At 37.9% G+C, this 27521-nt stretch overlaps 1 protein-coding gene across 1 annotated transcript in view; it reads left to right on the forward strand.

Moving 5' to 3' along the window:
* LOC115894178 (TATA box-binding protein-associated factor RNA polymerase I subunit B-like) overlaps window positions 1–27521 on the forward strand; it is a 61248-nt gene that overhangs the window by 28810 nt on the left and 4917 nt on the right. Inside the window, exons 8-9 of the mRNA XM_030920526.1 lie at window positions 4560–4659; window positions 26960–27107. Coding sequence (XP_030776386.1) covers window positions 4560–4659; window positions 26960–27107 — 248 coding nt within the window. The remainder of the gene's footprint in view (window positions 1–4559; window positions 4660–26959; window positions 27108–27521) is intronic.

Below are 27521 nucleotides of genomic sequence, written 5' to 3' on the forward strand. Positions count from 1 at the left end.
AATTACCCTGCAAATAGCCTGTAAAGGACCCTGCCTACCTAGCAATAATGGCATTAATAAATAAAAATAGCCAGCATTTATTCATTCTGTGAATTTGTATTGAATATCGACTATATGCAGGTGGTGTTCTGGCATCTAGACCCTTATGATGCAGTTGTGAATCATATAGGTCCAGTCCTTGCTGTCATGAATTTCAAGACCAGAGGAGGATACAGATAAACACATAAGTATGGTTGGTGCAAAGATCATTGAGGTTAATGGCAAAAACCACAATTACTTTTGCATCAACCTGATAAGTAAGAAAAGGATCAGACAGGGAAAGGCTATTCAGAAAGTTGAAATAGGATGGTGTGATAGAAAATGACTGGATAGCTACTCTAGATTGGTTATTTGGGAAGGCCTCACCAAGAAGGTGGCATTTACTCTGCACCTTAAATGAAAATAGAGCCAGTGTGAATATCAAGAGTACGATAGACCTCACTTACCACAGAGGATGTATTCCAAGACATTGGATGCCCGAGAATGTAGATAGCATGGAACCCTATACACACTGTGTTTTTTCCTGTGCATACATTCCTGTGATAAAGTTTAATTTGTAAGGTAGGCATAGTAAGACATTAATAATAAAATAGAATAATTATTACAGTGTACTGGTACTACTACTCTTGAGCTTTGAGGCTGTTATTAAGTAAAATATAAGGGGTACTTGAATGCAAGCACTGCAACACTCTGACAGTAGATCTGAGAATGAGCCAGTGAACTACGAGTAACTCTTGGCTGGGTGGCGCCTACAGCTTGGCTGTGCTGGACAAAGAGAGGATTCGCGTCTCACATGGGTCAGAGAGAGATGACGTAATATTTCATCATGCTCTTTAGAATGGCATACAATTTAACACTTATGAAACCATGCAACACAAAAAAGAGGATGAGTGGGGACTGCTGTACTGGCATTCCAGGTAGAGGGAGGTTGCTTTTACCAAGCCCTAAAGCAAGAGCCGTGTGATGAAGGAGCAGAGGAGAGCTAGTGTGACTGGAGTCAGAATTCTAAGGCAGAGTAGGAGGATGAGAGTGAACAGATCATCAGAGGCAGATATCTGTCTTTGTAAAACAAGTTAGGAATTTGGATTTTTAAAAATTGAGGTATAAATTATATAATAATAAAATTCACCATTTAACAATATACAATTCAGGCCGGGCACGGTGGCTTACGCCTGTAATCCCAGCACTTTGGGAGGCTGAGGCGGGCAGATCATGAGGTGAGGAGATCGAGACCATCCTGGCAAACACAGTGAAACCCCATCTCTACTAAAAAAAAAAAAAAAAATTAGCCAGGCGTGGTGGCGGGCGCCTGTAGTCCTAGCTTCTCAGGAGGCTGAGGTAGGAGAATGGCGTGAACCTGGGAGGTGGCGGAGCTTGCAGTGAGCAGATCACGCCACTGGACTCCAGCCTGGGCGACAGAGCGAGACTCCATCTCAAAGAAAAAAAATAATAATTATATATATATATATATATACACACACACACACACAATTCAGTGGTTTTCAAAATGTTTTCAAAGTTTACAAAGCTGTGCAGTCTCCTGTTTTCAGGACACATCACTCCGGAAGGAAACCTCATACCCAGGTGGACTCCAGGTTTTAAGTGTGACAGTAAGCCCCTGGAAGGTTGCAGCAGGAGAGATACAATCCAATTGATGTTTTTTAAAGATCATTCAGGCAGCTGTGGAAAATGAGTTCTAGGAAGGGAAGAGTGGAAGCATGGAGACCAGGTGGTCTTTTGCTATCCTCCAGGCAAGAGATGGTGGCTTGGATTATGGCAGTGGTAATGGTGACCGGATTCAGGATCTGTTTTACAGGTAGACACGACTTAACTCTAATTCAGTGCTTTTTCAGTGATCTTAGATGAAGGATGAGTTTATTAAATTTCCAACCCTTCATAGATTGAAACTTCGGAAAATTACATAATTATAAGTAGAGACAGTGTTTCCAGGGGACAGGGCTAAAGTCTGTTGGTCAGGAGAGGCATATGAGATGCTTTTAATCTATGCCAATTTTTCTATCAACTTCCTGGACTGATCTAGAGAACCAGTTGATAATACCTAGGAAGGGAAATAGATTGTTCAGAACTTTGAGTAAGCAGCTTTTTTTTGTTTTATTTTTGTTTTTGTTTTTGTCTGGGGAGGAGGGAAATAAATACTTTTCTAAAAGGAAATTCAAAGTTAAAAAGAAAAAAACTTTGAATGAGGCTAAGAGCAAAACTGTTTATAAATGGTGAAAAAAACTGTTAGAACTCCAGATGCCAAACACCTGCTCTTTGCGGATATTTCTGCTTCCCCTAGGCAGGTCTCATTTCTTCTGCTCCTATGGATCTGACTATGCCTCTGTTGTGCTGCTTGAGACAGTGCCTCTGCTGACTCATGTACAGGCTGTTTGACCTATTAGGGTGGGAGTGCGGAGGACCCTTCATCTCTTACTTCTCTCTGCAGACTCCTAACACTTCACACAGTCCTGGCATGTGTTATCACATAGTGAAGACTACATAAATAATGAGCACATTAACATAGTGGAATATTAGGTAGTTTAAAAAGTGACAGATACACGTTACATCTTGTATATAAAATAATATTAAACCAAAAATATAATTTCAAAATAATACAAATACTGATTACTACACATAAATACTCTTATATAAACTAAATATACTAATAAAAACTTACCTGGGGAAGCTTTAACACCATTTTTATATAAATATTTCATCTCAACTTTCAGTAGGCTAAAAATTAAAGCACATTTTTAATTTGAAATTAAAGTTGAGGCTGGGCCTGGTGGCTCACTTCTGTAATTCCAGCACTGTGGGAGGCTAATCAGGCGGATCACCAACCTGGTGAAACCCTGTCCCTACTAAAAATACAAAAATTAGCCAGGCATGGTGGTGGGTGCCTATAACTAATTCTAGCTAATCGGGAGGATGAGGCAGGAAAATCACTTGAACCCAGGAGGTGGAGGCTGCAGTGAGCTGAGACCAGGCCACTGCATTCCAGCCTGGGCGACAGAGTGAGACTCCATCTTAAAAAAAAAAAGTTGAATCAGTTTTGTCCTTTAAGTGCTACAAAGCTGAAAGCCAAATGTCAGCCCAGCTCTAGCAATAGCAAAGTCTTCAAGGCAATGCAGTTTTTATACTTATTCCTATATTTAGCTCACTTTCCTTAATTTTCTTATTTTAAATATCTTATATATAGGTATATATATATATTTGACATGATCGCAAGACCCCCATTTCTCATTCTTAGTTCTCCTTTATTTTTCTCCTTAACATTTCACTCTACCTAACATACTATAGATTTTACTTATCTGTTTTGTATCTTTCTTTTCTCACTAGAATAAAACTCCATAGGAACAAGAATGTTTTTCTGTTTTGTTCACTGCCGTTTCCCTGCAGCCTAGAACAGTACTGGATATATATTCAATAAATTGTTAAATTAATGAATTGTAAATAAATATATTTGTCTACTTATGTATATGTGTTATTTTCTTCAAACTCAATAATTGACTCAAAATATTTAATCCACTGTATACCAGGCATTGGGGTGGAGTGGTGAGCAAACAGGCAAGGTCCCTACCCTTAATGGTTCTTTCAGCAACAAACATCTAACATGCACTATTGTAGGTATTGGAGACAGAAGGGTAGACAAGGGAGGTAGGCTCTCACAGAAAATGGGGATCAAGGTAGACCTCCTTGCAGGAGTGATTTATGAGTAGGAGCCTATCACGTGAGGGGAGCTAGGGATACAGGGAATGCCATGTTGGAAAGCCTGGTGGTGAACTAACAAGTAGGATACACACTTCTTGGACACTTTTTTTATTTTGAGACTGAGTCTCGCTCTGTCGCCCAGGCTGGAGTGCAGTGGCGTTATCTTAGCTCACTGCAACCTCCGCCCCCCGGTTTCAAGCGATTCTTCTGCCTCAGCCTCCCGAGTAGCTGGGACGACAGGCATACGCCACCACACCTAGCTAATTTTTGTATTTTTAATAGAGATGGGGTTTCACCATATTGGCCAGGCTGGTCTTGAACTCCTGACCTTGTGATCCGCCCGCCTTAGCCTCCCAAAGTGCTAGGATTACAGGCATGAGCCACTGTGCCCAGCTGGACCCTTTTTTATTTTTATTTTTAAACACAGGATCTCACTCTTGCCCAGGTTGAAGTGCGGTGGCGTGATCATGGCTCACTGTAACCTCAAACTCCAGGGCTCAAGCAGTCTTACTGCTGCCGCCTCCCAAATAGCTAGGGGTACAAGCATGTGCCACTGTGCCCAGTCCTTCTTAGACATATTTATTTAGTCAGGAGCTTAAGAGAATCATTCAGTAATTGGCTGAATAGGCCAACATATGGGTAAAGAGAATAATAGATATGATCAGATTTATTATCCTTAAAAACGTGGGAAATAGAATATGCTTAACTAATTCTTATCTTGTCTGTGAATTAAGAGATTTTCTTAAAGCATTTACTCTGCTATATCAGTATGTAGCTCTCGTTAAACCTTTTTCTTTTTAAAAATACAGATTTGTTGAAGAAGACCATATTCCTTACATAAATGCTTTTCAGCATTTTCCAGAACAGATGAAATTGTATGGGCGTGACAGAGGAATCTTTGGTATAGAGGTAAGTTATTTCCTTTTTTACTTTCTAGTCTCTGATAGACAAAAGAGTGATATGATAAGTTCTATTTCTTGCTTGACTTATTATTTGTTGTTTTGTGTTCTATCCAAATATGGAACATCAGTCATAATTTAGTGAAGAGTAGAGTTATTATTTTTTATTTTCCTTATGTGGATTCCTCTAATCCTTTAGGTTATCCTCAAAATATAGCTGTAATGTGATGTGTATGCATGGCAGATAGGTATATTGTTGAGACTAAACTTGAGAACTTTTATCTAGAGACCTTTAGGTAATTTCAATTTTTTTTTTAAATAAAAGATGTGTTTTGTTGTTGTTATTTGCACACTATATTGCTGTGGAGGAAAGAGAAGAAAGTTATTACCATGTTTCTAAAGGTACTATTTTAAGTTCTTCACTTATGTTAGTTTATCTTTTTCTAGATCTGTTTTCAGATGTCTCCAATGGAAGGGTTTCTGTCCTTTGATTATGAGTTTGTGTCACTATTGGTGGTACTCAAAGGTTATTTCCCCTTGGTTCTTATTAGAAGTTTTTTTTGGTGTACTAAATGTTAAATATTTTCCTCCATTCACCTATTTAAGGAATTATTTTCACAGAACTTCATGAGACTGACATTGTTGGCGGTGTAAGAGTCATTTGTTGAGTGCTGTTTAATAGTGGCCTGACTTTGATGAAAGATAACCTCTATTCAGATATCCTTTGATGTTCAACTTAATGTTGAGGTTTATCCCTGTCAATGTTAGGTCAACCTGTCAATGTTAATATAATGCAGACATAAAGTGAAATTGCAAATTTTATGGAAGTTTCAGCATTTCATGTTATCTTTGAAATTAATGCGGGAGAATTACTAGCAAATCCATTGACAAACACAGAGCTGACAGAATTAGATAATTTAAAATTGAAGAAGAGAAAATCAATAATGAGGATGGCACAATAGGTGCTTCCAAAGGGAAAATTTGAATGTCAAAGGATTAAGAATACTCCCTGGCAAAGCTGATAGAGCCCCTGAATATTTTGTAAAATAATTCTCTTTGTAGTTATGCTATAATATCAAAGGCAATAGGAAGGATGTCATATTGTTGCAGGATCTTTGGGGTGCCGTTTTTCTGGCTGGAAACCTTTGTGACCAGTGGCATCTTTGCCCGAGTTTTACACCAGGCTTATTTCACCCACTCCACTTGGCAGGCTGTGATTGGCTCACGCTACTGGCCTGGTTCTCATGCCTGCCAAGGGCAAGTCAGGCACGGAATGGTGATGGGTGTGTGAGCAAGCATGGGGTCTGGCCACTGCACACAGTCAGATATGCCACCTGCTGCAGCGGGGCAGACAGCTCCAGGTGCCAGCATGATTGCCAGCTCTCTGCGAGGCTGCGGCCAGACCAGTCACGCTGCAAGCAGTTTCCACAGCTGGCACTAGGGGACATGGTGGTGCCTGGGAGCTTGGAGATGCCAGGAACCACAGGGCCTCAAAGAGGGAGTCACAGCCCTGGCTCGGGGAGCTCCCACGTCTGGACTCCCCGAAGGGCTGCGGCTCTTCTTTCCTTCTCTTTGCCCACAACATGGTGAGCAAGGGGCATGTCTCAACACTGTTTATGTTACAGATGTTTTCGCCTTGCCATTCTGTGGGTCCTGAGTTCATGGCCTGCAACCAGGAAGAATGAGGTACACAGATAAGTGGAGGGTGAGCGAGATGAAGAGGAGCTTTATTGAGTGATAGAATAGCTCAGTCTCCCACAGTGGGCAGTTCCTTTCCACAGCCAGGGTGTCCTGATGAGTGTTCAGCTCCTAGCAGAAAGGAGGCTCTGGAATGGGAAGCTCCTCTCTGCAGGCAGGTCATCCTATTATCTCTGCAGCTGTCTCAGCAGAGAGGAGGCCCTGGAGTGGGTTGTTCCCCTCTACATCCCATCGTCTTCCCAGCTCTCAGCAGAGAGGAGGCCCTGGAGTGGGTTGCTTCTCTCTAAAGTTGGTCATCCCTTCTGAGTTGAGGTGGGAGCTCCCTGGATGCTGCTGCAGCCACCCAAGCCACAGCTGTAGACCTGGGCTTCCTTGTGCTCTCAGGACGACCTGCCCACAGGGAGGAGCTTCCCACTCTGAATCACTCATAGTGACCTACATTCTAACTCAATGCAAATTCTGCCAGTATTTAATAACCTGAGATATAAAATGTTATGGTATGTTCCATGCATATTCTGCTGTATTTCTAGTCATCCATTTCCTTCTGGCTCAATGCTCCAAAATTAGTGCTTTATAGAAGTATAGTGTAACAAATCCTTACTATATCTTCATAGAACCTATTTAAGTGTTTTGAAGAACAAGGATAGTGACAAGGGCAGAAAGTAGGCAAACAGGCTGAAAGATGGTACAATGAGTAAAAAGCCTAAATACTGTAGTTCCAAGTCAGACTACCATCTGTGTGACCTTGGCAAGGCATTCTGTCTTTCCGAGATGTCTGCTTTATATGTAAAATTGGGATATCAGCTGAACTATTTATCTTGCAGAGGTTTAGCAGGGATCACATGAGATCACAGGTGTGAAAGAACTTTGTAAACTATACATGACACAAATAGAGGGTGACACTGGTACAGAAAGAATAATTGATCCTCCACATGAAAAACATTGTGTAAATGTAATTAATTCATGGTTTATTTTGAATGTGGGTCATTGTGAGTGCTTTGTAGAAACATTAGATTTTTAAAGCAAAACTGGTTTCACCCTTAGAACAACTTGAGTGGGAGCAATTCCAATAGATTTGGAGAGCAGAAAGCAAGCTTGGGCGTTTGGTTCCCTCATTCTAGGTGTGTATCTTTATGTCTTCACAGTTACTCAGTTTTCCTAGAGTGACTAGTGGAACTAAGTTATTACTTTTGCATTAGCTATAAGCTTTGTCTTGGTTAATAAAAATGTCTGTCTTCTGTATGTCTCCCTTCTTTCTCCCCACTTCCTCTTCCTTCCCTCCACTTTCTCCTTCTCTCCCTTAATCTCCAACAATTCTCAGAGCTATTCACTACTCAAGTTATATTGATAGTTTTTGCTTAGTTAAGGTTATTTGAATGTTTTGCTAGTGCCTGAAATCATCATGTTGTTATCTTTAACTCACTAACCAAATTATAAGTTTCTCAGGAACAGACACCAGAATATTTTATGTAGAATCATGAATTATTAAAGCTGGAGGGAAATTTGGAAATCATTTAGTCCACTTTTGTTATTTTTCCAATAAGAAAACAAACCTAAGAAGAAATATGACTTGGGAATAAGTAAACCTATTCTTCATTAGGATTTTTCATGGGGATTATTTGAGACAGTATATTCAAAATGCAGACATATTGCAGATATTCAAATGGCAGTAGGCTCCCTTCCAGACTGGAAAAACTTTTCCCCGAAGATAGGGATTAAGAGGGTAATTAAGCTGTTTGGATCCAAAAAAAAAAAAAAAAATGTACCATTTTGGAAAATAAGGGTTCCATTTTAAGATTCTGTTAACTTTTGAATGTGTTCATTTCTAGGTTTTCTCTTGATCTGCTGTCCAGTGCTCTACTTCTAAGCTATACCCCCTCCTTCATTTCTAGGTTTTCTCAAATTAGGTTCCAGGAAGCCCATGGATATGGGAAGGGATAATGTATCTTGTTTCTGATGATGGTATTTCATAATTTCAGTTACCATATATTCAACTTTTTGCAGAGGATATTGCTTCCTGTGCTGAGTTTGTATGCTTGGAAATGGTATCTAACCAGGAATTTCCTTTTTAAGAAGTTTAGTTTCATTTTAAATATACTCACACAGACATCAAATTTCACTATTTAAAAGTAATTATTTTCGGCCGGGCGCGGTGGCTCAAGCCTGTAATCCCAGCACTTTGGGAGGCCGAGACGGGTGGATCGCGAGGTCAGGAGATCGAGACCATCCTGGCTAACACGGCGAAACCCCGTCTCTACTAAAAAAATACAAAAAAAACTAGCCGGGCGAGTTGGCGGGTGCCTGTAGTCCCAGCTACTTGGGAGGCTGAGGCAGGAGAATGGCGTAAACCCGGGAGGCGGAGCTTGCAGTGAGCTGAGATCCGGCCACTGCACTCCAGCCTGGGCGACAGAGCGAGACTCCGTCTCAAAAAAAAAAAAAAAAAGTAATTATTTTCAAAAATTTATTCTATGTGTTCTTCCAAATAGTAATAGATCCCATTATTACTAAATGTTTAGGGGACTGCAAGAGAGAGATACAATACACCAAATTAAGAGACTGTTTCTGTGATAGCCATCGTGGCTTACATTTCCCAGAAGCCTAGCTCATGCCTTTAGTTAAGATTTTCATTGCCGGCCAGGCGCAGTGGCTTATGCCTGTAATCTCAGCACTTTGGGAGGCTGAGGCAGGCGGATCACAAGGTCAGGAGATCGAGACCATCTTGCCAACATAGTGAAACCCTGTCTCTACTAAAAGTACAAAAATTAGCTGGGTGTGGTGGCGCACACCTTTAGTCCCAGCTACTCTGGAGGCTGAGGCAGGAGAATCGCTTGAACCTGGGAGGTGGAGGTTGCAGTGAGCCGAGATCGTGCCACTGCACTCCAACCAGGCAACAAAAAAAAGATTTACATTGCCCACCTATGGGCATTGTGGTCAGAAGTACCTACAACTATAATGGCCGCATTTATTTCTGACAGCAATTCACAGTTTCAACCTAAAATATTATTTTCTCAGTATTGTATCACATCTAAACTGTTTCCTTCCTCTTTCAAGTTTTAACAGTTTGCGACAAGTTTTTTAAATTAAGAGGTTAAATGAGTTATGTTTACTTGCTGTTTGATCTGAAACCATTCAAATACTAATTTTTACTCATCTGTTACTGAGAGAAGAGTTTTGAAATCTCCAACTATGATTGCAACTTTTTTTCACATCCTATCAGTTTTTGCTTCTGTTACTGGAACTCTGTTACTAGGTGTGTAACATTTGTAGTATTCTGTCTTCTTGATGAATTGACTCCTTTATCATTATCTAATGTCATTTTTTTCTCCTGATGCTATTTCTACTTGTCTGATATTAATATAGCCACTCCAGGTTTTTTTTAATTGATGTTTACACAGCATATCTTTTTCCAATCTTTTATTTTTGACCTATCTGTGTCTTTGTATTTAAAGTGGTTTTCTGTAGTTAATATGTCATTGGGTGTTGATTTTTAAACATCTAAGTGATAATCTCTGCCTTTTAATTTGTGTGTTTAAGCCATTTACATTTGATGAAATTATCAATATAGTTGGGTTTGAATCTACCATTTTGCTATTACTTGTCTCATCTCTTTTTTTTCTTTTTTTCTTCTTTTCCTGCCTTCTTTTGAATTAAGAATTTTTTTGTTTTGTTTCTTTTTTTTTTTTAAGGGATAGGGTCTTATTCTGTCACCCAGGCTGGAGTACAGTGGCATGATCGTAGCTTACTGTAACCTCAAACTCCTGGGCTTAAGCAATCCTTTTACCTCAGCCTCCCTAGTAGCTAGGACTACAAGCACATACCACCACAGCCAACTAATTAAAAAAATTTTTTTAGAGACATGGTCTTGCAAGGATGCCCAGGCTTAATTAAGAATTTTTTTATAATTTCATTTTATCTTCACTGTTGATTCATTAACTATACCGCTTTGTTTTCTTTTTTATGTGGTTGCTCTAGGGTTTACAGTGTTCATCTTTACCTTTTCTCAGTCTGCCTCAACTAATAACATAACATTACTTGTATAGGATAAGACCTTACAGCAGAAGACTTCCACTTCCCTCCTCCCATCCTTGAGTGTCAAACATTTCACTTCTACCTTACTGTAAGTCCCATAATGCATTGGGATTTTTTTTTCTGTAAGCAATCATTTATCTTTTCAAGAGATTTAAAATGAGAAAAATCGTTTTATGTTTAACTGTGTATTGCCATTTCTGGTAATCTTTTTATTTAGATTCCAATTTCTGTCTAAAAAACGTCGTTTAACATTTCTTGAGTACAGATATGCTGGCAGTGAATTATTGTGGCTTTTCTTGTTCTAAAAAAGTCCTAACTTTGCCTTAATTTTTGAAAGACATTTTCAGTAGGTATAGATCTAGTCTCACACCTTTTTTTCAGTACTTTAAAGATGTCATTCCATTATCTTCAGGCCTGCCTAATTTCTGATGTCAATCTGCTATAGTTCTTATCTTTACTGTTCTCTATATAATGTGCCTTTTATCCATTAGCTGCTTTTTAAGATTTTCTCTTTATCACTGGATTTCACCAATTGGATTATTATGTGCCTTGTCAGTTTTCTTTATTTTATGTTTCTTCTGCTTAGGTTTGTTTTTTTTGTTTTTTGTTTTTTGTTTTTTGTTTTTGTTTTTTTTTTTTTTTGAGACAGAGTTTTGCTCTTGTCGCCCAGGCTGGAGTGCAGTGACGTGATCTCGGCTCACTGCAACCTTTGCCTCCTGGGTTCAAGTGATTCTCTTACCTCAGCCTCACGAGTACCTGGGATTACAGGCATGCGCCACCACACCCGGCTAATTTGGTATTGTTAGTAGAGATGGGGTTTCACCATGTGGGCCAGGCTGGTCTTGAACTCCTGACCTTAGGTGATCCACCCTCCTCAGCCTCCCAAAGTGCTGGGATTACAGGTGGGGAGCCACTGCACCTAGCCTTCTGCTTGGGTTTTATTTACCTTAGATTTGTGGGTGTGCAGTTTTCATCAGACTTGGACATTTTTCATCCATTATTTGTTTAAATTTTTTTGTCCTCCACTTGCATTTTTCTGGGACACTAATTACATGCTAGACCACTTGATATGGTACCATAGCTCCCTGAGGCTTTTCCTTCTTTTAATTTTTCCGGACTTTGTGCTTAGTATGTTTTGTTTTGATAATTTCTATTGTTATGTCTCCAAATTCAGTGATCTTTACTTGAGTATCTTCTAATGTGTCGTTAAACCCATTCAATATGTTTTTCATTTCAGATACTACATTTTTCATTTCTGGAACTTCCATTTTAGTCTTATTTCTTCTCTTTCTCTTCTCATTATGTTGTTTTCTTTTATGTTCTTGACTATATTGACAATATTTGTAATAGATGTTTTAAAACCCTTGTCTACCAATTCCGTTGTCTTTGTTATGTCTGGGTCTGCTCCGCCTCCTGGGTTCACGCCATTCTCCTGCCTTAGCCTCCCAAGTAGCTGGGACTACAGGCGCCCGCCACCACGCCTGGCTAATTTTTTGTATTTTTAATAGAGACGGGGTTTCACCGTGTTTTAGGATGGTATCGATCTCCTGACCTCATGATCCACCCGCCTCAGCCTCCCAAAGTGCTGGGATTACAGGCGTGAGCCACCGTGCCCGGCCTGTTTTTATTGATTGGTTATATATCATATTTTCCTGCCTCTTTGCATGACTGGTAATTTTTTATTAGATGCAGTCATTGTAATTTTTACGTTGTTGAGTGCTAGATTTTTTTGTTCTAGTATATAATTAAGTAACTTGAAGAACAGTTTAATCCTTTAGAAGCTTGTTTTTAAGTTTTTTGTGGTTTGTTATTAATAGTCCCTTTTTTCTGGGACTATTTTAGCCTTACTACTAAGGTATATCCCTACTAAAGACTCTACCCAGTGCCCCTGATATTACGAAGTCTCTGCACTTTGACTGTTTGCCTTCTGTGAGCTTTGGAAATTGTTTGCTCTACTGCTTTTCTGTTATTTTTTTCCCTGGCCTCAGATATTTTCTCACACATGCACATATTGATACCCAGCCAAACATGTGAGATGGCTCCTTTGCAGGTCTCTGGATCTCTCTGTCTGTGCAATTTTGTCCTTTCTGGTACTAAGCTTGCAAATTTTAGCCACCTCAGCTTCCAGAAACTCCAGTCTCTGTCTCCTCAGCCCATCAAGACCACTTAGCTCTGTTTCATTTTCCACCCTTGCACTGCACTGCAGTTTGGAAACTCCTCCAGGCAGTAAGCTGGGGCCATTTGTTTCTCTTCTCTTAGGATTAGTGTCCCATGCTGTCTGTTGTCCAATGCTTAAACCTGTCCTTTCATATATATTTTCCAGTTCTCTGTTGGATACGGTGGAAGGTCACTTCCCATAGTCGGTAATCCTTCATGGGCAGAAACAGAAGTGTTTCAAATACTCATTTTTAGATCCCAAATGCTGGGATTACAAGCGTGAGCTACTGCGCCTGGCCTACTCTCTTACTTTAAATTATACAATACAGTCATGTGCTGTATAACTGTTTCAGTCAACAATGGATCACATATACAGCGGTGGTCTAATAAGATTGTAATGGAGCTGAAAAATTCCTGTCACCTAATGATGTTGTAGACTTCATAACCTCTTAGCACAACACATTACTTCTGTGTTTGTGGTGATGCTGCTATAAACAGACCTATACTGCCAGTGGTAGAAAAGTATAGCATATATAATTATGTATGATACAGAATACCTTTTTAAAATTACTGTCCTGTTTCTTTTATTCCCCAACTTTATTTCCTTCTAAGGTGTAAGAATTTTTTTTGGTATGCTTAATTTTTTAAATTAAAGATTAAAAATGATGCCTGATATATCTGCCTGTTTCTGGGGTACATGTGATAATTTCATACATTTATATAATTTGGAGTATGTAATACTTGATAATAACTGTGTTACTGTTACTGATTTATGTATTTACTGTACTTGTAATCCTTACTTTAGAGTGTACTTCTTCTACTTATTAAAAAAGAAAGTTAACAGCCTCAGGCAGGTTCCTTAGGAGATATTCCAGAAGAAGGCATTGTTACCACGGGCGATGACAGCTCCATGCGTGTTACTGCCCCTAACCCCATATAGGCCTGGGCTCGTGTGTGTTTGTGTTTTAGTTTTTAACAAAAAAGTTTAAAGAGTAAAAAAATAAAAATAAAAATTTTTAAAATAGAAAAAAGTTTATTATGGAATAAGGATAGAAAGAAAAAAACATTTTTGTATAGCTGTACAGTATGTTTGTGTTTTAAACTAAGTTTTATTACAAGAGTCAAAAAGTTAAACTTTTTTTTAAGTTTATATAGAAAAGATACAGTAAGCTAAGGTTCATTTATTACTGAAGAAAGCAGCATATTTTTTATAAATTTTGTGTAGCCTAAGTGTACAGCATTTATGTAGTGTGCAGTGATATTGTAAGTCTTCACATTCACTCACCACTCACTCACTGGCTCACCCAGAGCAACTTTCAGTCTTAAAGGCTTCATTCGTGGTTAGTGCCCTATAGAAGTGTACAGTTTATGCTGTATTTTTACTGTACCTTTTCTATGTGTAGATATGTAAATATTTACTATTGTGTTACAGTTGCCTACAGCATTCAGCAGTATATAACATGCAATACATGTTTGTAGCCTGGGAGTAATAGGCTATCTCATATAGCCTAGGTGTATAGTGGGCTGTACCATAAGTACACTCTTCACACAATGAAATTGCCCAATGATGCATTTCTCAGAAAGTATCTCTGTCATTAAGCTACGCATGACTATGCATTATTATTGACTGTAGTCACTCTGCTGTGCAGTAGATCTCAAAACTTGTTCCTTCTGTCTTCTGAAACTTTGTACCCTTTGACCAACATCTCCCCATTCCCTCCCTCCTCAGCTTCACCCAGGCCTGGATTCTTCCTGTAAGTGAGATCGTGCAGTATTTGCCTTTCTATGCCTGGCTTATTTTACTTATGGGCCTTCCAGGTTCACCCATGTTGTTGCAAATGACAGAATTTCCCTCTGAATTTAAGGCTGAATGGTTTCCCATTCTGTATCAGTACTATGTTTTCTTACATTCATCCATCGATGGACACTTAGGTTGAGTCCATATCTTGGCTTTTGTGAATTATGCTGCAGTGAACCCCTTCAACATACTGATTTTGGTTTTTTTGGATATATATCCAGCAGTAGGATTGCTGGGTCATATGGTGGTTCTGTTTTAAGTTTTTCCATGATGGCTACAGTAATTTACATTCCCACCAACAATGTACAAGAGTTCTCTTTTCTTTGCATCCTTACCAACGGTTACCTTTCATCTTTTTAAATTAATTTTGAATGAAGGGACAGGGTAAAAAGGTAGAGAGACTTCTTAGAGATTTTGGTGGAAGATACAAGCATAGAAATAATATGAGGTTATGTCTTGGTAGCAACCATTGCACTTTGCTTTTTTTCACTTACATCTTGGAGAGCACTTTAAAAACATTATTTTGGAATAATTTTAGATTTATAGAAAAGTTGCAAAACTAAGAATAGTACAAAGAATACACATGTATTCTGTACCCAGATTTAATTGTTGTTAGCATTTTATACCATTGTTTGAACATTTGTGCCATTTTCTCTATTTAACTACTTGTGTATCTGTGTAATTTTATTTCTGAATCATTGATTATAAGTTATATCCATCCTGACCTGATTATAAGTTATAATCATTGATTATAAGTTATATTACTCCTGAGTACTTTAAAAGACTAAAACAAGGTAGCTAAGTAATGAAAAAATAAGCCAAACCAGAAACAATCTTAATGTCTATCAGCAGGAAAATGGATAAAATGTGATATAGTCATATAATGATACATTAAACCACTATGAAAATTAATGAACTGCAGCTACAAGCAACGTGAATGAACCTAAGAAACATTATATAGAGTGTGAAAGGCAAAGCTCAGGCTAGACATGGTGGCTCGCCCTGTTGTCTCAGCTACTAGGGAGGCTGAAGTGGGAAGATTGGTTGAGCCTTGGGAGGTCGAGGCTGCAGTGAGCTATGATCATGCCACTGCACTCCAGCTTGGACGACAGAGCAAGACCCTGTCTCAAATAATAATCATAACTTAAAAAAAAAAGGCAAAGCTCAGAAAAGTACATACTATGGTATAATACTGTCTTTTTAAAAGGCAAGTTAACAATGAGCAAAATTCAGTAAAGTAGTTACCTCTGGAGGGGGAAACAGAGGGATGGGACAGGGAAGAAGTACGCTGGTAGATAAAACAATATTGATGATGTTTTAGTTCTTAAGTTGGGTAGTGGATTCGTAGGCGTTTATTATTATCATGCTTCATAGCTTACAGATATAGTGTATGTATTATTTTGCATTTTTCAAAATTTCAAAGGCAGCAAAGGATGTTGTCTAAATAGAATTTATAAAAGAGAGGAGTAAAAGAGAGTATGTCATGCATGGTTTGATTGTGTATGTCTTACATCCCTAACTAAAAGTGTAAATTAATTGAGCATAAAGACCATATTTAATGCTTCTATTTTATTATCTATATTATAGATTCTATAAAACCTGTAATTCCGTCTACAAAATAAGGACAGCCTGTGTTTATTAATTACGTGATTTGAAATAGCTATAAAACAGTAAGTTTAAACACTTTATTTTCAGAAAAATTCACATTGATCTGTTGGGGAGTTTTTCTCACACAGGTAGGAAATTTCCAGACTGCTTCTGATGTATTTATTACACAATATATCAGAAAGCCACTAAATAGTGGCATTTGGTTAAGAAAAATTTAAAGAAAAAACATTCTGTTAAATTTTAGTGGTAAATATATAAGGGACATAACTTCTGCTTGTAAGCAAGGACATTTAAAAATAAGAGTTATGGGAGTGTCAGTATCATTCATATGAAAAAGTTACCAGTTCAGATTCTTACCGATATGCTGAAACCAATAGTGAATTACTCAGGCTAGAAAATATATCTGAGGCTACATTTATATTTCTTTTAGAATCATACCTCATGTTTGCTAAGTGAAGCTGATGATTTTGTGTGGATTACCTGTGATTTTGTTTCATCCTGGGCCAGTATGCCCCAGTATCCAGTATGCCTGGGGTTCCCTCAGCTCTCCCTCCCAGCAGGAGAGAATGGGAACTTGGTTTTACACTAGCCTAAACTAAACCAAGTAATGGCAGAGGTAAATCTGCTGCAACAGTAATCATATAACCCTTCCAAAATCAAATAGAAATTATTTTGAGATTATCTACTCTCCTTGATACCATCTTTTAAACTTCATTGCTACAGATATGTGAAATTGGAACATGGCTATGCAACAATCAGCAGAGTGTTTGGAGAACAGACACATATTAAGGAGGACTCCAATAGGTTTTTACCAGCTCTGATCCTGGGGCCAAAACAAATTATTATCTCCTGTTCAGTTGGCAAATCCTCATTGGTCAGCAGTTCATAATTTTGTATTTGTTTATAAGGTTTGTGTTTGCCTGTGCAAGTTGACAACACGTTTCTAAAAAGGCCTCGTACTCAGGGCCAAGACTATATTTCACATAAAGCAATATGTTCGCCACAAACCCCCAAAAGACTAGATTTTGAACATAAAAAAAAAATTTTTTGTGGTTGGGCATGGTGGCTCACGCCTGTAATCCCAGCACTTTGGGAGGCTGAGGCGGGAGTAGCCCTTAAGCCCTGGAGTTTGAGACCAGCCTGGGCAACATGGTGAAACCCTGACTCTACAAAAAAATACAAACATTAGCTGGATGTGGCAGCACCTGCCTGTGGTCCCAGCTACTCAGGAGGCTGAGGTGAGAGGATCACCTGAGCCCAGAAAGTGGAGGCTGCAGTGGGCTGTGATTGTGCCACTGCACTACAGCCTAGGCAACAGAGTGAGACCCTGTCTCAAAAGAAAAAAAAAAAACATTTTTTTCTACTACATGGTAGGTTTACTGTCATTAAGAAAAGTCTAGCAGATTAAAAATGCAAGGTTAACTATTTATGCATCATGATACATGTGGAATTCATGTTATTCTTTTTCCACTGTAATTATTTATTACAGTGCTTTGTCATTACTTCTGGTAGTTTTATTCCTCGTTAATTTTCCTTTGTTATAGAGAGTCTTGATATCTGTTTGGATTAACAGGTGCACTTAGCATTAGCTTTTTCTCTGCTGAATCTTTGCCTCAAAACAACAATAAGAGTAAGTAAGGGTGAGGCACTGCACTCTTTTTTTTTTTTTTTTTTTTTAAATAGCTGAGCAGGAAGTTTGCCTCTGACAGGGTATTGTAATCAGGTTTATCACAGGAGCCTGCTGTTGTGTAACAGAAACTCCAGCCTGTCCTTACCTGTCTTAAAGTATTGCTTCATGAAGGAAAATAAACTCGCTGTAAATTTGTGAAATTCAATAAAATGCTTTCCCAAGCACTCTGTTTTTAATGCATGCTGGAACAATTTATTGTAGCTTTGTGGTCTTTTAAAAAAAGTATTAAACTTGTGATTTCTTACTATTGTAATGAAATGGACCTGTATCACTCTAGAAGCCCTGTATGTGACATTTATTATACCTTTTAGACACATCCTCAGCCAAGTGTAGTCAATGTCCACACTCCCTCCCTGCTTTCCTCCCTTCCTTCCCTCTTATTTCAAGAAGAGGTGGTTTGTGTTGCCTTCAGATGACTGTTGATTTAATTGACAGGCAGCTTTTCTTCATTGTGTGCTTTTTGCTTTTGCTCACAAAAGTGCATTCACTATTCTATAGTATGTTGAAACTTTTAAATGGAAACGGCTTTTCATTAACAAAGGAAGCATTTTCTTCCCCCCTTCCATGCCTTAGCTTTCTCCACTAAGTCTTGGCTTCTTCAGCAGCTGTACCTCCACCAGAAATGACAAAAGGTGCAATTGTGCTAGGAGATGGCGATGAAGATATGCCAGTGGAGTTTTGTGTGTGGGCTGCTGGGGACTGTTTTCCTTCTGTGTTTGGTTTTGTTTTATTTTTGTTATTCCAGAAAGTTGAGAGCACATCTAAAAACCAAAAAAAAAAAAAAAAAAAAAAAAAACCCTTTTCAAACCTTTATCCCAGGTGAGCTGTTTCTTTCCATTAAGTTGTTGTGTTAGTATTTCAGTGGCCCCTCAGTCTTAATTACAACAAATCTGGCAAACCTCACTTAAAGCAGAGGGACATGGAATACAGAGAGTGTTGATGTGGTTTGTTTTCTTTTTCCAAGCAGCGTGAGAGTCTCAGTCTTCCTGCCATTACCCTGACTTAGGAGCAGAGCTCAGGAGAGGTGTGCAAATTAAATTTTAGTCTTTCCAGCCATCTCCTTTTTCTTAGTTGTGATTCGTGAGCCCAGGTAGATAGCCAGTTCGTTTCATTTACTTAAATTAATTTGGAGATAACCCTCTTCTCCTTTTTCTGCCTCTGCCTCTTCTGCTGCTCCATTTGTGACTCAACTTTCTGGAGTGTGGTGCTAACTTGAAGCCGTATTTACTTCTAGCAAAAAATCTTTCAGTTTACCTCGTAGAATAAACTGAAAATCTAGTTATCTTTCAGGGGCACCATCTTTTCACAGCATACCAAATAATCAGATCATTGATTGAACCAAAGTATTTGGTCTAGACATACTTGGCTGTATTAGATACAATTTATTCTGTCAGTGACTTACAATAGGTCTACTTCTATCTTTTCAGCCTTGATTTTCTTTATATATTTTAAACCTACAGATCAGTTTAAAAATAGATAATATGTAACATAGATACTGTTCTACCACAGTCCTTGGCAGTGTTTCTCAATCCTCTCAAGAGTTAGTCATTTCGTCATCCCTCACTAGACTCAGCAAGAAGGGATAAAGAGGAAACTGGAAATTTATTCTGAAGTACATCTCCAATATTTTGAAAGTTGATCAACAGCATTCTGATCTTCTCCCCGAATGAGTAAAAAGAAAAGATGTAATACTGGGTCAGCCAAACCCACTGCGTGGCACTTAGCCAGGATGATTCATTTTGCCTTGGAGCAGTCTTACACCCTTTGTGAAACTGGATTTCTTTTGGTTGAAGGAAGAAAAAGTCTCCTCCAGAGCTGTCAGTCACTTCTTAAGCACCTTCAAATGAAGGCCTTATTGGATTGTTTTGATCTGCCCAGAGTCTTCAAACCTGACTCTAGATTTATTCACCTTCTTACTCTGTAGGCCACATGTAATGCTTGGGATTGTTTGTGCAATCTTTGTTAGCATAATAATCTGACAGGTTTCAAGTCTAGTTGAGGGAAATTGAGGTGAGCATAATGATCAGGTTCCCTCATTTCTACTTTTCCCTCCCAGACAGCATGAGGGAGAGAAGCCAGCTGGTGTTTTCTTGTGTTCCTGGCCCACTTCCCCATGCCCCTCCCCCCCTCCCCCGGCTACCATCATCTTAGCCTCACTGGAATGTGTATATGTGCCTCTCTTTCCAAACTTTGAGAGTTAAACTATCTGAGCACTTCCTCCTGTCTACAAGAAAAATAGCCTCTGCATTTTATTTTTTGTTTCCTGAAACTGACTTATTCTGTTTTCTGGGGATCCGTAGCAATTTCATTAATCTCGACGCTCTCAGGCTTTAGTGTGCTTAAGAATATCCTGGAGAGCTGGTTTAAACTGCAGATTCTTAGACCCAGTGTCAGAAATTGATTCAGTAAGTATAGTATGGGATCTAAGAAGATGTTTTTTGGAAGCATCTTGCAAGGGATTCTGATGGAGACTGTGCTTTGAGCAGTGCACATAAGCCTTATCTGTATGTCTGTCTGTCTTTTGTTATTTCACCTTGTCCCACAGAAAAGTTGAGGTAGAATTAGCAGATAACCAACAGGTCAGTATAAAACAAAATGCTGTTATACCTTATTAAGTATGTGTTGTTTTAAACAGGATTCTGTTTAAAACTGTTTGGGAACTATATCTATTGAGAAACTGGTCTATGAGTTTAACATGTATGAAAATAGTGAAAATCAAGGCTAAAAAGATAGAAAGAAGTATCCCTACTCTCTGTGTAAGTCACTGACAGAGTACATTGTGTCTAACGGATAAGATTCTGGCAGGCTTCTTCTTCTGGGAAATGTAGACACATCTCTTGGTGTTACATTTTTAATAATTATAGTTCAGTAACTCCATATTTCCCCCAAAGGTATATTTCTATTTATAAGAGGTTTTGTGTAAAATAAAAGTAGATATTAGCAAATGGTATAAATTTTGAATGTCTGTAGATTTCATATATGCTGAATTTTTTTTAAATTTTCAGCTTTATTACACTTCTAATTATGACCTCTTTAACATGTTGTGTGTGTTTTTTTTTCCTTTAGACAGACATTACTTAGATTCCTTTTTTCTTTTTTCTTCTCCTGCCACTTTGTCTGATAACTTAGGTTCCATTTTATACTTTTTTTGGTGGCAAAATATACATAAAAGTTACCATTTTAGCCATTTGTAAGTGTACAGCTGAGTGGTATTGAGTGTATTTACATTTTTGTGCATCCATCACCACCATCCATCTCTAGAATTTTTTCATCTTCCCACATTGAAACTCAAGTGCATTAAACACCAGCTTATCATCTGGTAACCCCCATTCTGCTTTCTGTCTCTAGGGATTTGACTTCTTTAGGTATCTCATAAATGTAGACTCATACAACATTTGTCCGTTTGTGTTTGGCGTCTGGCTTATTTCACTTAGCATAATATCTTTAAGGATCACCTATAGTGTAGCTCGTGTTGGAATTTCATTCCTTTTCAGGCTGGATAATATTCTGTGATGTATATAAAACATTCAAAATCTATACTACTTGCTAATATCTAGCTTTATCTTATATAAAATATATATACATTTATGTACATACATACCACATTTTGTTCATCCATTCATTGGTGTACATTTGGGTCATTTCTACCTTTTGGCTATTGTGAGCGATGCTAACAGGAACATTGATATACAAATATTTGTTCGCGTCCCTGCTTTCAATTCCAGAAGTGCTATTATTGGATCATATAGTAACTCTGTGTTTAATTTTTTAGACAACCATAATATATTTTTGAATGTTATTTTTTCTTATTATAAAAGTAATGTATTCAGAATTAGAAATGTAGAAAATAATGAGAAGTGTAAAGAAGGAGATGAAAATTACAGTCTGAATTCTCATGAGTGCCATTAACATTTGCTGTTTTTGATTGTCTTATTTAATGTGCATAAACATATTTGCAAAATTAGGATTGAAGCATTTATACAAATTTGTCTCCTGCATTTTAAAAATTGAGTATTGTACTATGAATGTTTTCCTAAGTCATGAAACAGGCTATCAAAGCATGTTTTCTTAGCTGCTTAATATGATGCATGATATGTATTTCTAACATAAATATCCAGTAATAAGGAAATGATGGATTCATAAAGAAGAATATTTTACAGTCACTCGAAATGATGTTCTCACAGGCTATCTCGTGGCGTTAGAAAATTCTCAGAAAACATAATGTTAGGTCAAAATTCAGGAGATGAAACTATATTCTTTTTTTTTTTTTTTTTTTTTTTTTGGAGACGGAGTCTCGCTCTGTCGCCCAAGATGGAGCACAGTGGCCGGATCTCAGCTCACTGCAAGCTCCGCCTCCCGGGCTTACGCCATTCTCCTGCCTCAGCCTCCCGAGTAGCTGGGACTACAGGCGCCCGCCACCTTGCCCGGCTAGTTTTTTGTATTTTTTTTTTAGTAGAGACGGGGTTTCACTGTGTCAGCCAGGATGGTCTCGATCTCCTGACCTCGTGATCCGCCCGTCTCGGCCCTCCCAAAGTGCTGGGATTACAGGCTTGAGCCACCGCGCCCGCCGGCCGAAACTATATTCTTAATCCAGTTTTTACAAAAGCTCTCAGACAGGCAGGAGCTTGGTCTAAGAGCAATGTAAACTATTAGAGGGATTTTAGTATGGGAAAGACATACCAGATTTTCATTTTATAATCTTACCCTGGGCTGGGTGCAGTGGCTCATGCCTGTAATCCCAACACTTTGGGAGGCCAAGGCAGGCGGATTGCATGACCCTAGGAGTTCAAGACCAGCCTGGGTGATATGACAAAACTCCATCTCTACAAAAAATAGAAAAAATTAGCTGGGTGTGGTGGCGCATGCCTGTAGTCGCAGCCTACCCAGAAGGCTGAGGCAGGAGGATCACTTGAGACCAGGAGGTCAAGGCTGTAATGAGTGTGATCATGCCACAGCACTCCAGCCTGGGCAATAGAGTGAGACCCTGTCTCAAAAAAATAAAATAATAAATAAAATAAAATCTTACCCTGGCTCCCAGTTGCAAAGAGGTAGAAGCAGATATAGGGCTGTCAGGAGTTTTTTGATAGTTAGGGTCTGGGATAGAGTTGTGATGAGAAGGACTATCACTGAAGACCAAGCTTGCAGGTGGAGTGAACAGTCTATGGAATGGAATGAATGTGGTGTGTGAGGAAAGGGAGGTGTCAAGGATGTTCCTAAATGTTTGCTTTTTGTGACTGGGTAAGGAACACTGCTGGAGGGATTAAAATTTAGGGATGTGGAAGATGTTGGGATACATAAGCTTGACATACTAGAGAGATAATCCAAGTAGAGATGTCAAATAGGCTGTTGAATTTAAATCCCAATGTTATAAATATGGATGTGCCCAAATGAACTGAGAGGAAAGTCCACCCAGATCCTAACAGAGGGTTTCTCCAAGTTGTCAGAGATTTTTATTATCTTTTAGTATAGAATTTTATATTTCCTAAATTTTCTGTAATGTTGATGTGTTATTTTTATAATCAAATTTAAATGTTGCTAACATACATTCATCATGGCTTTTTTATACTGGTTTAAAAATGGCAAACAACCTAATGCATAACAGTGAGACAAGATTGGTTAAAAGAAAATGGGATGGGATTGAAACCCTTTAGCCACCTTTAAAAAAAAATATTTTGAGTGTTACTCAAAAAGGAAAAGTTAGTTCTGTTTAAAAATAAAAGAAATTTTAAAAAATGAAATCTATAATACTGATTGAGACTAGCAGAATCTGGAATCTAATCTATAGGGTAATAGTTAGATAAGCACACTTGATAATTATTTTCTCCTCAATTCATGTTTGAAAGAATAGTGGCCTCTTTGTCACCAGATGTTGAGTTTGATGTATCAGCTTTTAGTGTGGAAGTTTTTGAAAATATGCTAAATCCTTTTAACCTACTAAGTCACTTTTCGTTAATGACTTTACACATACTTGTCATGAATTTATCATCCATTAATCATTTTTTAGATGATTTTTTTTCTAAGGGGAACATTTACCGCTCTAGTGTTTTGTTTGCCGATAAAAGTACTTAATTGCATCTCTTACCCTGCATTATTTAAAAGGATTGATTGCCATAAATCTTATTAGTAATGTTAAATTGTCTTAGCTTGAAAAGATGTTTTCAAATTCTGTGCAGAATGAACCAGAGGTCTAAATTAATTAATTTTATAAATAAAAAGAAGGCACGTTCTTTTCAAAGGTCGCTGAGAATTTATTTTTCTCTTCTCTTTTTAAAATTCACAGATTAAAATACAATTAATAGTATTTTAGTGTACAAGTAGATTAACTGTATCCCAACATTTAAAGAAAATCTTAAAATGCCACGTTGCTACTTTGGATTAACAGAAAATTACTTTGTATTCTTCAGCTACAGATCAATCATATGTTGATAATATAATGTAAACTGAAGGCATTTTTCCTAAGGAAATGTAAGAGTTTAACTATGAAATAGTTGTACCAAAATAAATATAATACAGAGAAGATTTTAACTTCAGGCAAAGGAAAATCAAGCATAGTTATAAATTCTAAAAATTAACAGTGTAATTGTTTCTGTATAAGCATATACCCCTGTACCATTAAGGTCTTTCCACCTTTGTATTTGAACGATGATTTCTCCCACAAAGGTGATGTATGAAGTTTTTTTTTTTTTTTTTTTTTTTACTTTTTATTGAGGGTAAAATAGACACACAGGAAAGTCTACACATCATAAATGTATATTACAGTGTGATGAATTTTCACAGCCTGAACACAGTCACATCCCCAGCACCCAGCTTCATGGAGAAGCATTACTAGCACCCCAGGAGCTCTGCTGCGTACTCCCTTCTAGTCCTGTCCTAACCCACCCTTAGAGTAATCAGATCCTGACTTCTAACAGTACAGAGGTTGGGAACAGAGTTACTGAGTTTTATACTTTATAAAATGGAATTGTTCTCTTTTGCATCTGGCTTTTTCTTTGAAACATTATGTTTTGAAGATTGACTCATTGTTGCATTGTAACAGCACATTCACTTACTGAATACTGTTCAAATTGTGAGATTATATCACAATTTACTGATCTGTTGTAGATAAGTAATTTATGGACATTTGAGTAATTTCCAGGCTAGAGTTGTCACAAATAGTGTTGTTATGAACATCCTAGTACATGTCTTTTATGGTCATGGGTACACATTTCTGCTGGGTATACATAGCTAGGAGTAGAATTCCCTTGACCTAAGAGCTACATATACTCAACTTTAATAGATACTGCAAAATGGATTTTCAAAATTTTTTTATTAGACTCAATTTTAATAGTGTTCTACCATATCAGAAATGTTAGTTTTCTGAAATCCTGCAAGCACATGTGTGTTATAACCCAATAACTTTCTATTTTGTACTGTAGTTATTTATCCAAGCCTTATCTCCTTTCTCGATTGTCAACTCCTTAAAGAAATTGTCTTATTCATCTTTTTATTTCTGAGATTATCTTATTCATGTTTTTATTTCCCAAAGTACTTTGCACAATTCCTTGCATAGAATAGGCTCTAAACTAATTTTTTTTTTTTTTTTTTTGAGACAGAGTCTCGCTCTGTGTCCAGGCTGGAGTGCAGTGGTGCGATCTCGGCTCACTGTAAGCTCCGCCTCCCAGGTTCACGCCATTCTCCTGCCTCAGCCTCCCAAGTAACTAGGACTACAGGCGCCCGCCACCATACCCAGCTAATTTTTTGTATTTTTAGTAGAGACAGGGTTTCACCGTGTTAGCCGGGATGGTCTTGATCTTCTGACCTCGTGATCCGCCCACCTTGGCCTCCCAAAGTGCTGGGATTACAGGCGTGGGCCACCACGCCCGGCCGCTCTAAACTAAAATTTTTTATGAGAATAGATGAGCAAATGAAAAATTACATGCAGTATTAATATTAGGAATGTTTATAAATTGCAAAAATACAAATGATATATGCAAAAACTTTGAGTTCTTAAAGTAAACGCTAGACAGAATTAATATATTAGTATTTGTTCATAGCTTTCCTGAACTTTGTAAGAGAATCTTACGTACTTTTATGTGGGCTAGTTTAGTATAAAGTTGAATTGTGGATTTTTAACTACTAGACTTAAAGCCTGGCGTTACTCCCATATAGAAGCACGTGAATATTATGTAACAGTGAGCTGCATTTGTTAGCTCTGAATTTGAAGAGTAATGAGAGAGTGCAGGTGAGAAAGGTGAGAGGGAAGTTGTGTATCAGAGCAGTCATGAAAACATTTTAACTCTGATTGGGTTGTAGCTTTCATCCTTTCTCCAGATTCTTCTAAGGCAAGAAGTAGTGATTTTACCATGTCAAACCCAGTAAGAGTTTTACGAGCCAAATGGAATTTTAGTGGCTTTTCACATTTAGTATCATTTAAAATTGCTGAGTTAAAATATTAAGGATTTATGGCGGTTTTCTCCCTTCATACTTTTCTCCAAATTCCAAATTTTTTTCAGTGAATGCATGTTTGTTTTATCTGTTCCTTTTTCTTTTCTTAAGCATTCCAAATACTCTGGCTTGGAGCATATTACTTGCTAAATCAGAAATTTTTTTTTCTTTCCGACTTTGAGTTTAGGTTCAAGGGGCACATGTGCAGGTTTGTTACATGGGTGAATTGCATGTCGTGGGGGTTTGATGTATAGATTATTTTGTCACCCAGGTAGTAAGCGCAGTAAAGGTAATTTTTTGATCCTCACCCTCCACCCTCAAGTAGGCCCTTGTGTCTGCTGTTCCCTTCTTTGTGTCCATGTGTACTCAATGTTTAGCTCCCACTTGTAAGTGAGAAATGCAGTATTTGGATTTTTGTTACTGCATTAATTTGCTTAGGATAATGGCTCCAGCTCCATCCATGTCGCTGCAAAGGACATGATGTTGTTCTTAGGGCTGTGTGGTATTCCATGGTATATATGAATCATAATTTCTTCATCTGGTCCGCTGTTGGTAGGCATTTAGGTTGATATTATGTCTTTGCTATTGTAAATAGTGCTGTGATGAACACACACATGCATGTGTCAATGACTTATATTCCTTTGGGTATATATCCAGTAATGGGATTGCTAGTTGAATGGCAGGTCTGTTTTAAGTTCTTTGAGAAATCTCCAAATTGCTTTCTACAGTGGCTGAACTAATTTACATTCCCACCAGCAGTGCATAAGTGTTCCTTTTTATGCACAACTTCACCAGCATCTGTTGTTTTTTGACTTTTTAATAATAGCCATTCTAAATCAGAACATATTTTTTAAAATAATTTTTGTTGCAAAAATTGCAACTATGATGATCTCTCTTTTATTTCAGTCTTGGCCTGACTATGAGGATATCTATAAAAAAACAATTGAAGTTGGCACATTTTTAGATTTGCCTCGTTTTCCAGACATAACTGAAGACTGCTATCTTCATCCCAACATACTGTGTATGAAATACTTGATGGAAGTCAACCTCCCTGGTAAGTGTATGGCATATATTGTGGGGACACTTTAACTACTAGAGTTATGGTAAGCAGACTTTTCAAATCACAGACTATTAGAACCACCTGAAAAGGTCCAGGGTAACATGAAACTTAATTTCAAAATTCTTTCTTAAAATAATTCAGACCTTTTAAAATCGTTAAAGGAACAATATTCAGAAACAGAGTTTTCAGAAATAGAGTTCTGTTTTGGTGTGAGGGATTTATGCTTGAAAGAATATGTTTGATTTTTATGGTAAGTTTGCTAAGTGCAAGTAAAGTACCAAATGTATATGTTTTTAATGACCTGTCCCCCATCCCAAAACAGTACTTTTTAATTTGCATGAAGCATTATTATTACATAATGAATTCTAATTTTTAAAAAATCCTAGAAGCTAATCTCTGTAACATTTT

Source organism: Rhinopithecus roxellana, chromosome 17, assembly GCF_007565055.1.
Source record: "Rhinopithecus roxellana isolate Shanxi Qingling chromosome 17, ASM756505v1, whole genome shotgun sequence".
Taxonomy (NCBI): domain Eukaryota; kingdom Metazoa; phylum Chordata; class Mammalia; order Primates; family Cercopithecidae; genus Rhinopithecus; species Rhinopithecus roxellana.